Below are 12,008 nucleotides of genomic sequence, written 5' to 3' on the forward strand. Positions count from 1 at the left end.
CCAAATAGATGGCATAAGATGCTAGCCATTTGCTAGAGAACAAGACCAACACCTACATGCTGTAAATTAGTTTTCCAAGAATGTAAGGTCATATTACACCAAAAGTTTTACTTTTGCAAGTGCCCTTGTTTTGACAGCTGTTTAACTTCTAAACCCAATTCAGATTAAGAGTCAAGTAAATGTTTCCCGTAGGCATTTATCTAACACAAATCTATAAAATGAAACTTCTCATAAAGTGTTTTATTTCCTGCTTTTAAAAGTCCTTAGTATGTAGCATGTTTGACCAAGATATTGGGTGATGAAACTTGCTTGCACTTCTCAGCACAAGAATGTTCAAACTGTTGTTCCTTCTCTACCCAAAGCATTTCCTCATTATCAGACAACAAACTGCCATGCGAAGAGTTCTTTGCTTAGCCAGCTGAGCTGAGAGAACCTACGAATGATTGGAGCTCCTATGAATGACTGGAGCTCAGATCAGTGATAAAGGCAACCACGACTGTAGCAAAGTGATTAGGATGCTCATCCAAGAAGGAGAATCTAGGGCCCATGGTCCAAGAGCTTTTTGCCTGTTTCATGTGAAATCAGTCCCCACCAAACAATGCATGTCCTGTCTAGAGAGGGAAAATGTACCAGCAACCGGTATTGTTCTGCCTGATTTTTCACTGTCAGAGAAATGCTTGCAGTCTCATTCATTTCCATGGATGCAGGCTCTGCTTCCTGTTACATGGAAATAATGCAAGGGCTGCTGGCCATTGCTTACTGTTACTGCTTTTGTCCCAGAAATTGTAAGGTCAGTTGTGACCCTATGGATTATTTTCATCTTTTAACTAACTCCTAATCTAATCTTTGCTGCATATTTTACAGGACTGGGCAAGAAGAAAACATGCTAAAATGAGATTTTTAAGCCCAATTTAGTTTATGGCATTTAAAATTTGCATGAAAAAAAAATGCAGAAAAGAAAAAAACAACCAACCTTCATGTGTAATTCACAAGGAAGTGGTTTCTGTAATCATTTTGATTTGGAGATTCTTTCTCACTCCAGAAACCGTATCTTATATCATAATATATCATATAAAATAAACATGAGAAATTCACTTACTTTCCTTTTCATTGATTATAAGTGTTTTAATTAATCAAGTAACTTATTATTCAGTGTGATTTTTTATACATAGGAAAAAATATTTCAATAAAAGTGATGCCAAACTGAATATTATAAAAATAAAATGCATGGAAGACTTTGTTTTTTCTCCTATAGGAAGCATTTCTGATTGAAAGTCCGATTCATTGAAAGACAAAGAGGGGTCCAATTCAGTGTAATTAAACCCTGAAAATTAGTAATTGAAATTTCCATTTAGTGCAGGAAAGTAAAATTCACCCAGAAATATTTTTGGAGCTTCCAATACACTGCACTGTATTTCTTCAAATGCATGTTTACAATCTACTGTATCTTGAAATACAAGCATTTAAAATGTGTACTTAAAACTTTAAGTATGTCTTTTGTTTCAATATCCTAATGTAATTCTTAGAGAAAATTGGGAACTGTATTCATGAACTAAAGAATGAACAGTTGTGTTCCTTAAGTGCCAAACTCTGGTCACTGTTGTGGAAGATAGCTAATGGGGATAATAGATTGCTGGCAAAATTAAAAGTAATAATAATAATAATAATAAAGGAAAATAAAAAAGTAGTAATTCAAAAATTACCAGGTTATTAATCTTGTGTTTAAAAAAGACTAAACAAACTAATTTATTTCAGAGAGGGTTAAACCTGAGGTGCAATTTATCATCTTTTTGATAGCCTAGTAATGTTGAAAGATTAATACTGCCATTCATACGATTTCTCTCTTGAACTTTGGTTATTTTTGTGAAAAAAGTTAAGTACAGATGACATAAGGCAACAAGAGAGCTTCAATTTGCTGTTCATTTGCAGAGAAGTGAGAACTGAATACACGAGGAACACCACTTAATGAAAGAGAATGAGCAGCATTGCAAATAAAGATTGATTGCACTTTCAAAGTCCAGTTATACATAACAATAGAGAATAAGCCACATTAAAGGAAGAAGAAGGGAAACTCCACAAGAATTAGCCAGGTGTTCCCCCTTAGAGAGAAGTGAATTGTTTACAGAGTTTTATCTGTAAGTTTCTGTCATGTCACTACATTGTCTCTGACCTTCCTCATTATCTTTCCAATGAGGGCTTTTGGCATTGGTTTCTAATCTTGGAAAGTGCTGAAAAGAAATGGTCTTTGTTAAATATAAAACTACAGGGAAGTTGTTACAGCTGCAGTCTTCAGTTTTTCAGGTTCCTTAGGGGCTCTTGGGAAGGTTGAATGGAACTCTTTTGGTGGCCAGTCAATGGCATTTGTAACGTGCCTTCCCTTCTCCTTTGTAAAGTGTCCTAAAAGGGCTAGTGAAGGGGGCAGGATACTGTGAAAGTCTTCGATTCTTTCTACAAGTGAGAGCAGAAGGCGATGTCTCTGCAGCAGACATTTTAGATCTGGCTATTTTCAAATGCAGACAGCATTTATATTGCTTCTTCCATACTCTAGGGATTACTGTGGGGAATTTTTCTTACACGCACTGGATTGGGCAAACTGGACTTCTTATGATTGTTGCAGTTTAACCCCAGCAAGCAGCTTAGCACCATGCACCTGCTCACTCACTCTCCCCAGGAGGGATAGGGGAGAGAATTGGAAAAGTAAAAGTGTGAGAACTCATGGGTTGAGATAAAGGCAGTTTACTAGGTAAAGCAAAAGCCCCATGCTCGAACAAAGCAAAACAAGGACTTCATTCGCTATCAGCATCATTCCCATCAGCAGACAGATAAATATTCAGCCACATCCAGGAAAGCAGGGCTCATCACATGTAGCAGTTTCTTGGGAAGACAAATGCCATCACTCTGAACATGTCATCCTCTCACCCCCTTCCTCCTTCTTTACCCCAGCTTTTATTGCCAAGCATGGTGCTATGTGGTATGGGACATCGGTCTGGCCAGTTTGGGTCAGCTGTCCCGGCTGTGTCCCCTCCCAGCTCCTTGGGCACCCCCAGCCTCCTCACTGGCAGGGCAGTGTGAGAAGCAGAAGAATCCTTTGGTCTGTACAAATGCTGCTCTGCAACAACTGAAAACACCTGTGTGTTATCACCATTCTTTACATTAAAACTCTAGAACACAGCGTTGTATGAGCCTTTCTACAAAGACAATTAACTCAGCCAAAAGCAAAACAATGATTTAGTTTAGTTTGGACACTTCAGACCTTTTTGGAAACCCAGACGTTCAATCCAAAATTGTGCATAGGAAATGTCTAACAAGGAGCTCTCATACTAACTACTAAATTTAATAGAATTCCAGTTATTATTGGGGCTATCAAATAAATTCTGTTGTCTCCAGTGTCTTTCATGGTAACTGTTGACTGAAGTGTGTGTTTGGTAGTAACTACTGTACTTTTTTTGATATTTGCAACAATTCAAATACAATAAACTTGTCTATTAGGTTTAACAGATCTTTTAAAATACTCCTCTCTGTAGCCTACTAAAGACAATAGAAAACGTTGTTTGGAAGTTTAAATCCATCTTTTTTTTTTTTTCTTTTTTTTTAAATGAAAACTTGGCCATTCTTACATTATAATATTCCTAAAACTACATTGCTCTTTTTCAATTGTAAGTACTACTGTGGAGAATCTCCTACAGGTTATTGGAACTCTCCAGATCCTGCATGTAAAATCAATGTTTCTGAAAAGTTTTGCTATATTTCACTGTTTTTTGTTTGTTTGGTTTTAGATGGAAGTGATGCAGTTGAACTTCCTATAAAATTCATTCCTCAGTATGCTGGTTGCTACTGCTGTGAGATTCTCTTGAAGTCCTCCCAGGATATTCGTGTCTATGTGATTAAATGTGTAGTGAATACAAACCACGCTGAAGCAGAGATTGAATTTCTAACTCCAGCTTACCAGGCAGTGATACAGGATATTCCAATAGTAAGTTCACTTTACTGCCTGAAGCTAAACTAAGATTAAGGATTCTTAGAAACTGAACTCTTGATCAATACAGTTAAAATTTACTATTGCAAAATCCACAAAAGCATGTAAATACTGACTTGAGTATTATTACTCCAAATCCATATTGGATGTAATGTAAAGCTCACTGGGAAAATTAGTTTCTAGCAGTTCAGAGAGTAAATTATTAGAGTTTATTTCTAATGTTTCATTTCTGTACTTATATTTGATAATCTGCTAATTAATAGCCTGTTACCATACTAAAGGTGAAAAAAAGAGTTGTTTAATCTAAGGAGCAATTCGTTGTGTGTTTTTTTTTTTCTTTTTTCTTCAAGGAGTTCTCTTGAGGGGTATGTTATAATTAGATTACATGGAATTTACAAAATATGGCAAGTGTAGGCAGAATATTACGTATAGTTTTATCATATCTATTTTGTGTTTTAAGCATTTAACAGATGAGGTATATGACCAGGGAGTGAATATGTAGTGTAGGTTGGAATGTCATTTCCTTCAGAAAAATCATTGCTCACAATTTACAGAACTTTTCAGATTTAAAGGAAGAAAAATGAGTAAGTGATAGGGAAGAAGCTTGAGTTGCAAGAGAATGGGATACAAATTCTTTAACAAAGAAGGATGATAAAATATTTTCTGAGATTTGAACTAGGGCTTGATATATGTAATTGAAGTGACCTTTTGATAATGCTTGTGATAATAGTTAAGAATACTAGTGAATTGTTATATAGAAAAATTATCTGAGATTTTGTAGAAAAAAGAATGGCAGCAGCTTCAAATATGAACACAATATCTGGGGAAAAATGATACTGTGGATACACAGTGAAATACTGAAATTTGACAAGGAACTAGTTAATTGAGTAAGAAAGAGAAAAATAGTAAAGAAAATCAAAGGAAATCATATTACAGTATTATCTTTTCTTACACATAAATGTTAAGGTATTCATATATTATTTATTTACAATTGATTTATTGAATGTTACGTTAGCTGAAATGAGGCTGTTATATAACACAGAAAGGTAAGGATCTTTTTTTCCACCTTCTCAGACAGAGGGCTTCTAAACAGATTGGCTTTATTTTGATTTTTGTTGACCTCCAAATGTTCATAAATATATGCTTTAAAATTTCTTTAGCAGTCATATATTTATTCTGTTAAGTTATGCTTGTTTTCTTAACAACGGATTAAAAAGTACTCCAAATGGAGCGTATAATCTGTGTGTTTTTGTGTGTGTGTGTGTAAGGAGAGAGAGAGAACGTGTATCTCATTTAATCTGCCTCTTCCCATGGAAAGCACACGTGACAAAGTCTGTGCTAAAATATATGCCCTACATTTGCAAAATCAGACATTGATGAATAAAAAAATATAAAAATGTGACGTTGTTCCTGTCCTTTTACATTTTAAGCTTAATTTTATGATTACATGTGTTTTCACAAGGTTTATTTTACGTTCAGCATAAGAGATGTGTTTACCTCTGGACAATTTTATACTTTTATTCTTTCTAGCTCTAGCATTGTGTCTGATTTACTCTATGCTTTCCAATTCCTGAATTGAATACAGAATTAGAAACATTTCCATACTTTTATGTTGTTAGCTACCATTTATGTTTGTCATTAAAGATACTGAGCCTTGAAACACTCTATGGAGAAAGACATGCTCATATAGAGTGAAACTGAGGTGGGGTTGTTCAGTCTGCTAAACTTGGTTCTTTAAACCTTATATTCGGTGTTGCTTTTTAAAGGCACTAGCAAACTAACTGTCATAACACCTGTATGGTAGGTGAAACATTTTATAAATGGAACAAAAAAGTGTCAAGTGATTTGCTTAAAGCAACACAGTGAGTTAGTGACAGAACCAGAATAAGAACCTGCCTGAATCTCACATCCTTGTTCCTTTCTTGATAAGCGAGTTCAGGCTGAACATCTGAAGTATCCATAATTTTCACAAGTGTGAAATGAATGTAATTGTTCTCTCGTCACTTTCAGTCTCTCTACTGAAAAGGTATAGATCCTATACATGCGACCTTATAATGTATCTTGGGTTTAATCACCCACCATCCTGTGAAATGTTTTTAACTCCTTTAGCATTAATTGTGTTTGTCATTAACTTAACAGGTTTTGAGATAGCTATTAATTAAAACTATTTGTTAATGCATAAGTGCAAGGGAGTAAAATTAAACAAATACTGTATTGTCATTTTCTGATATTTGTGGTTGACCTTTCAGTAGAATATGTTTTAGACAAATTCATGCTGTATTAGAAGAATTTGCCACAGAAGGATTTCAAAATGACCATGTTTGTCAACTACATTTCTCAACTGATAAATTATTGTTTGAGATTAAGGAGAAACACTTATGCTACTTATCAATATAGTCATCACTAGTGTGGGTAAAGGAAACATCTGATAACAATGGCTCTAGAAGTTATTGAAAGTAAAACAACTTAGGCCCACAAATTTTGACTGTCCTCCTTTCTAACATATCGAAGAACAATCACAGTGATGTTTTTCCTCTGTCTCCCCCTTTTAAAACAATTGTTTAACAAAGGATGATGACCAGCTAGTTTTAGAACTGGTCAATCTGTTTTTCAAAAGGATATAGTTGTTCCTGATGCTGTGGTGAAAAAAAATGAATGAGAAGAATAATATTTTTAATTCTTTTTCTCACTTTTATTTTATCTTCAGCATGAGGATAATGAGGTTAATTACTTTCTTTACTTTCATGCTTTCTGCCACTGATGTTGCAATTGTTATTATTACAGATTTGGAGACTGTAGTGATAGAAGTATTTTGAAAAATTGAGACATTTTACAAATCTCAGTATTCCAAACAGGACATTTGTGCTCAACTACTAGGAAATTTACTTGTTAACAACAAAGTGTTAAACGTTGATTATACGTATTAATCCCAGCCTAAATATATGATATTGCAGATCTCATGCCATGCCATGACTTCAGCTCTGATAACTACAGTTGATTGTGCTTCTTTGTTGCTGAGGTTTAGAGAACTGAGTTTAAGAGACTTTCCAAAGAAGAAAGAATTGAAATAGGTGTCATCTTCATCCTCCAAAATGCATTGCTTACCTCTGGCATTTATCTGTGGTTTTCCATGGGTCAAGACCATTTTGGGTCAAAGGATTAATTCCTCATTTTGTAGATCAGACTAATCTCTGTTTTGACAAGGCTGATATTAGCTCTTGAATGCCAGTTTATTCTGTCCTTTTCAGATGGTTTTTACCTTTTTGCAGATTGGGTGTTTTGTTATCTGTTTCCTTTAAATAGGAGGAGGCTGAATAGCATTATTTAAGTTTTCCTATTTTTATGCAGCCCCCTAAGCATATATTACAAAATATCTCACTACCTACCCTAATCAAGCAGTCCTCTGATATGTCTGGATGCAAGGCAAAATACACTTCATAAATAGGCTTTCATACTCCTTAGGACAGCCATTCCTTAGAAGAGATTAGTCCAGTTTCTGAAAGACCAGTTTCTGAGAGCACAGGACTGTACATACTCGTTTGGGAGACAGAGTGCTTAATTAGAAAGCAAGGCTGGTCCTGTATTACACTCAGTGGCCAAGTGAGGCAACGTGTGTTAATATACCACATCAGCACTTCAAAGAGGCATGCTAGGATTTCCCACAGGAGCAAAAGAGACAGAATTTTGGCAAGCATTATAAACAGCACTGTAAAGATACCTGTAAATGTTTATAATGATACGTATTAATTCCATCTTGACTGTTAACTATATCATGAGCATATTCTTCTGAGTCTTCTTGCTGACGGTATTGATACTGATAGTATGATTGCTAGTAACTCTTTCCCAGGAATAAGAGATTTAGAAGGTATTTTGAGCCAGTATTTTAGGAAAAGAGCTCTGATTTGATGATAAATGCAAACAAAAACTGAAATGCATATTAAAAGCTTTTAATTCATAATCTAATTTATGCCTTTACTTTGATTTCAGAGTCCCAGGAATAGGGATTTAGAAGGTGCTCTGAGCCAGTATTTTGGGAAAAAAGGAACTGTGCTCTGTTTTGATAATTGCAAATAAAAGCTGAAATTCATGTTGAAAATTTTAAATGCATAATCTAGTTTATGTCTTTTCTTTGATTTCAGAATAACATGTCCAGCCAGGACTGGAAATTTGAAGCAGTTTTGGAAGGACAGGGCTTTCACGGCCCTCCTCTAATAAATGTGGGCATAGGTGAAACAGCTCTGTATCCTCTCACGTTCAAGCCAGTTGCTGAGTGCTTATCAATGGTAAGAAGGAAATTAGTTTCAACATTTACAAAGAATTATTTTGTCAATAAAATTTACATCAATCTCCAACTTATGAAATTGCTTAAGCAGTTACTAGCATTAAACACCTGCTTGAAAGTTTTAGTGAATTAGTCAGAAATTGAAAGATTTCCTGTTAGCTGAAGGAAAAACAAAAACAAAAAAAAGCAACAAAGGAACCAACTTTACAAAAGTTAAAGATTATTATTATTTGTTCATTTATTTTTTCTTCTTTCAAACCCTCCATTTCAGTGAGTGGACTAGTTATTCTATAGAGATTCTGACCTTTGATCATAAAAATGTACATTGTGTTCCATTCTGAATTTAAAGACATATATGTTATCTCAGTAGTTAGGTAATAATGTAGTAATATTGAGCATTTTTCATTACATTACAAGTGAATTTTGGTGATGGGTACTTGATTGTTTCATAAAATAATTTCTGTTAGTTAGAAGCTGATTTTGCCATCAAAGTAATCACTATTCTAAATGTTAAAACTGAAGAGTTTTAAGAGAGGAAAGGCTGTGATACCTTTAGTGAGAAGCAATATATGTATTTTTGCCTGTACACTAGCTGAGAGATTTTGCCTGCAGGATGCTATTCAAATGTGTGAATTGCCAAAGACAAGAACAAATTGTTCTGTGAAACATTAGTAATCCATCTGCATGCATTACCAACCAAACGTAATGCAGTATAGAAATCCAGTATTATAAAACTATTAAAAGCCAAAGACCCCGAATCTTTTGATGACAAATAATCATGAAGAACATTTTAGCTAAAGGACTGATGGAAATGATTGAGCAAAATAATATTTTATATGAGGAATGAAGATGGATGAGAACATATTTTCTTAGGTGTTATATTTGTTTTCTAGGAAGAAGCCAAGAAATATAATATCTGGCATTATGAAGGATTTATATTGTTAAAATTCATAATTTCAGAAAATTAAAAAAAAAGCTTTGTTTCTTGAGTCTTCGTCTGTTTAACAGAAGTATTTACATAAGAACTAAAAACCTCAATAGGAACACTTTCCTTTAAGATTGCTTTAATGCCTGGATTTGAGATTAATAGACTGAAAGTATTGGTTTGGCAGCCAAATGACACTTTTACAGTGCTGAAACTTTTTTCCTTCTTTCTTTGTCATAGGGAAGACTTATTCTGCGAAATGTTATGGCTGGCACTGAAAGCATCTTTATCCTTAAGGGAATAGGGAAGAAACCTCTGGCGCAGGATCATATTGTGATAGATTGCCAAGTGAGACAGGTTACTCGAAAAGTATTATGGGTGCCCAATTATACCAAGAAAAAGTTAACGTACAAGGTAAATTTTTGTAATAAAGTGACAACTATTTTCATATCCATAGTCCTACAACTTGTGTATTAGACAATTTGTTATTGTCATTGCTGATATGCTATTAAAATTGATGTATCCATGAGAAATTATATCTAACTAGTAGTTTATAGTATGTGGATATGTTTATAGTCAGGAAATCTGTGAGATAGTGTATGATATTACTGTATGTTTCATGGAAAAAGATTTCATAATTTCATAGCTCCTAAGGGGGCAGCACATTTGAAATTATACTCTGTTCATTTACTAGTCTTCCTTCCTTCTCCACTGGTTTAAAACCAATTTCATCAGTTTTAAAGTCAGATAAAGGGTTTGAGAGTACAGTGTTCCTAAAATCTTTATAAAACATTGACCTTTTACAGAAATGGACAAAAATTATTATCCCGCTAAGGGAAAATTGGCAGCATGATCTCACTACATATCAATTCCTAATGGCCTACTGGCTTGGCCAGTCAGTACTTGCATTTCTTGAAACAAATGATGGCAGTTAGCGTCTTTTGCCCAGCTGTTGTTTTAGGAAAGTTGGAGGAAGTTGGGAATACTTTGTGTGTTTTCTGAGGGGAAAGAAAATTAAAAGGAAATAAGTAATTGGAGTTGTTGAAGGGCAATGTGTCACTGGGAAGATGGTGCTGTGGTAGTTGTGACTTTAGTGGAGGTATGTAACATAAATGCATAGAAAATACAATTTCTTTTTTTAGTTTCCCTGGTCAAGAAGATCTTATGTATAAGATCTTTCAAATATATATACATATGTAATGTAATCCTTTTTATTTTTCACTGTTTAATTAAAGATCTTATGGCTGTACTTACACAAATATATTTTCTAATTTTAAAACACTTCTATTACTGTAACTGAACAATTTTCCCACAATTTGTCTTGTCAACATGTTTAATTTAAGTTGAGAAAAGTATTTCAGTAGTTTTCTTCATCTTACTTATGCATGTCTAGGATTGCATGTCACATGCCAGCAGAGGCAGAATGTACATTAGGGAAGAAAGGATGACTTTCACTTTTCTTTCAGATTTTCTTTTTCTTTCTTTTTTTCTTTTTTTCTTTTTTTTCTTTTTTTCTTTTTTTCTTTTTTTCTTTTTTTCTTTTTTTCTTTTTTTCTTTTTTTCTTTTCACTTTTCTTTTCAGAGAATCTTTCAGATTCTCTGTCAAAGAACTTCTTTAATTTCTGTCAACAAAAACTATTTTGGGGACTGTATTGTGTCATTTAAATCTAGAGTAGATGCAATCTACATACTGTGTTTATACTAGGAGGACTCTGTATATAAAAACAAGGCAGGAGGCCACGTGCTGAAACTTGTCAGCACATATGAATATACGTTTTTGAACTCTTTGCTATTGTTGTTTTTTTTTGTTTGTTTTTATGTGTAGCTATTCTTTTTGGAAGGAGGGACAAGAGGACAATGTAGATTCTATTAGATAAAATCTGACTAGTTAATTAGTGTGAACTTGTGAAATAAGTGATCTTTTGTTCTCTGTCTTTGTGCCAGTAGCAAAAAATGCTGCTTCATTCAAAGCTGCAGTCATCAGTAGAGAGTGGGCCTCACCTTATTTTATAAAGAGAGAAAATGTACATACCAGCAGCACTGTTCTATTTATCTGATGGGAATTCATGGCAACGTAAAGTCTTCAAACTTCCTCATGCTAGTCTCCAATTTTTCATTATTACAGGAGGATTTACATTTAATAAGCTTTAAATATTACAAAATGGTAGAGCTTCAGGCTTCTATTTTTGGACTCATTATTAAACCCCCCTCAAAAAAAGTAGAAAATGTATTTTTTTGTGCATCAACAGCTTTGACATATCTCTTTTTGACAATTTTAGCTTTTTATATGACTGCATTTACATTTCTAAAACACTTGTTTATCTCCAAAAGTAGTGAAGTGTTTTTGAAAGTTGACAGCACGACTGTCTCCTTTGCTTTCCCGTTTTATGTGAACTTAATATTTTTTTGTGCCAAAGAAAGACACTCAAATATCAAACTTCAAAATAAAGACACTCAAATTATTCACTGTATGCGTGTTTCAGAAACACTGCATTAAATTGTTTTATGACTATTATAGATATTTCAGAGTGAGTTGGGTCTAATTGAACCCTAGAGCACTTTGAGGGTGTTCTCTGGGCCCCTCAGTACCTTCTTGTACATCAAGGCCCTGGAACGTGTCCAGGGAAGGGCTACGAAGGCTCTTTGTCCTGAGAAGGGCTATGAAGCTGGTGAAGGGCTATGAAGCCTGAAACACAGGTCCTATGAGGAGCAGCTGAGGGAACTGGGGTTGTTTAGTCTAGAAAAGTGGATGCTCAGGGGAGACCTTATTGTTCTCTACAACTACCTGAAAGGAAGTGATGGGGAGCTGGGGGTTGGCCTCTTCT

General features: G+C 34.5%; 1 protein-coding gene across 1 annotated transcript in view; it reads left to right on the forward strand.

The window, feature by feature from the left end:
• The window catches only part of CFAP47 (cilia and flagella associated protein 47), a 308,902-nt gene that overhangs the window by 139,760 nt on the left and 157,134 nt on the right, over positions 1-12,008 (forward strand). Inside the window, 3 exon segments of the mRNA XM_050712219.1 lie at positions 3,777-3,973; positions 8,116-8,259; positions 9,424-9,597. Coding sequence (XP_050568176.1) covers positions 3,777-3,973; positions 8,116-8,259; positions 9,424-9,597 — 515 coding nt within the window.

The sequence above is a fragment of the Cygnus atratus genome, chromosome 1 (genome assembly GCF_013377495.2).
Source record: "Cygnus atratus isolate AKBS03 ecotype Queensland, Australia chromosome 1, CAtr_DNAZoo_HiC_assembly, whole genome shotgun sequence".
NCBI lineage: Eukaryota > Metazoa > Chordata > Aves > Anseriformes > Anatidae > Cygnus > Cygnus atratus.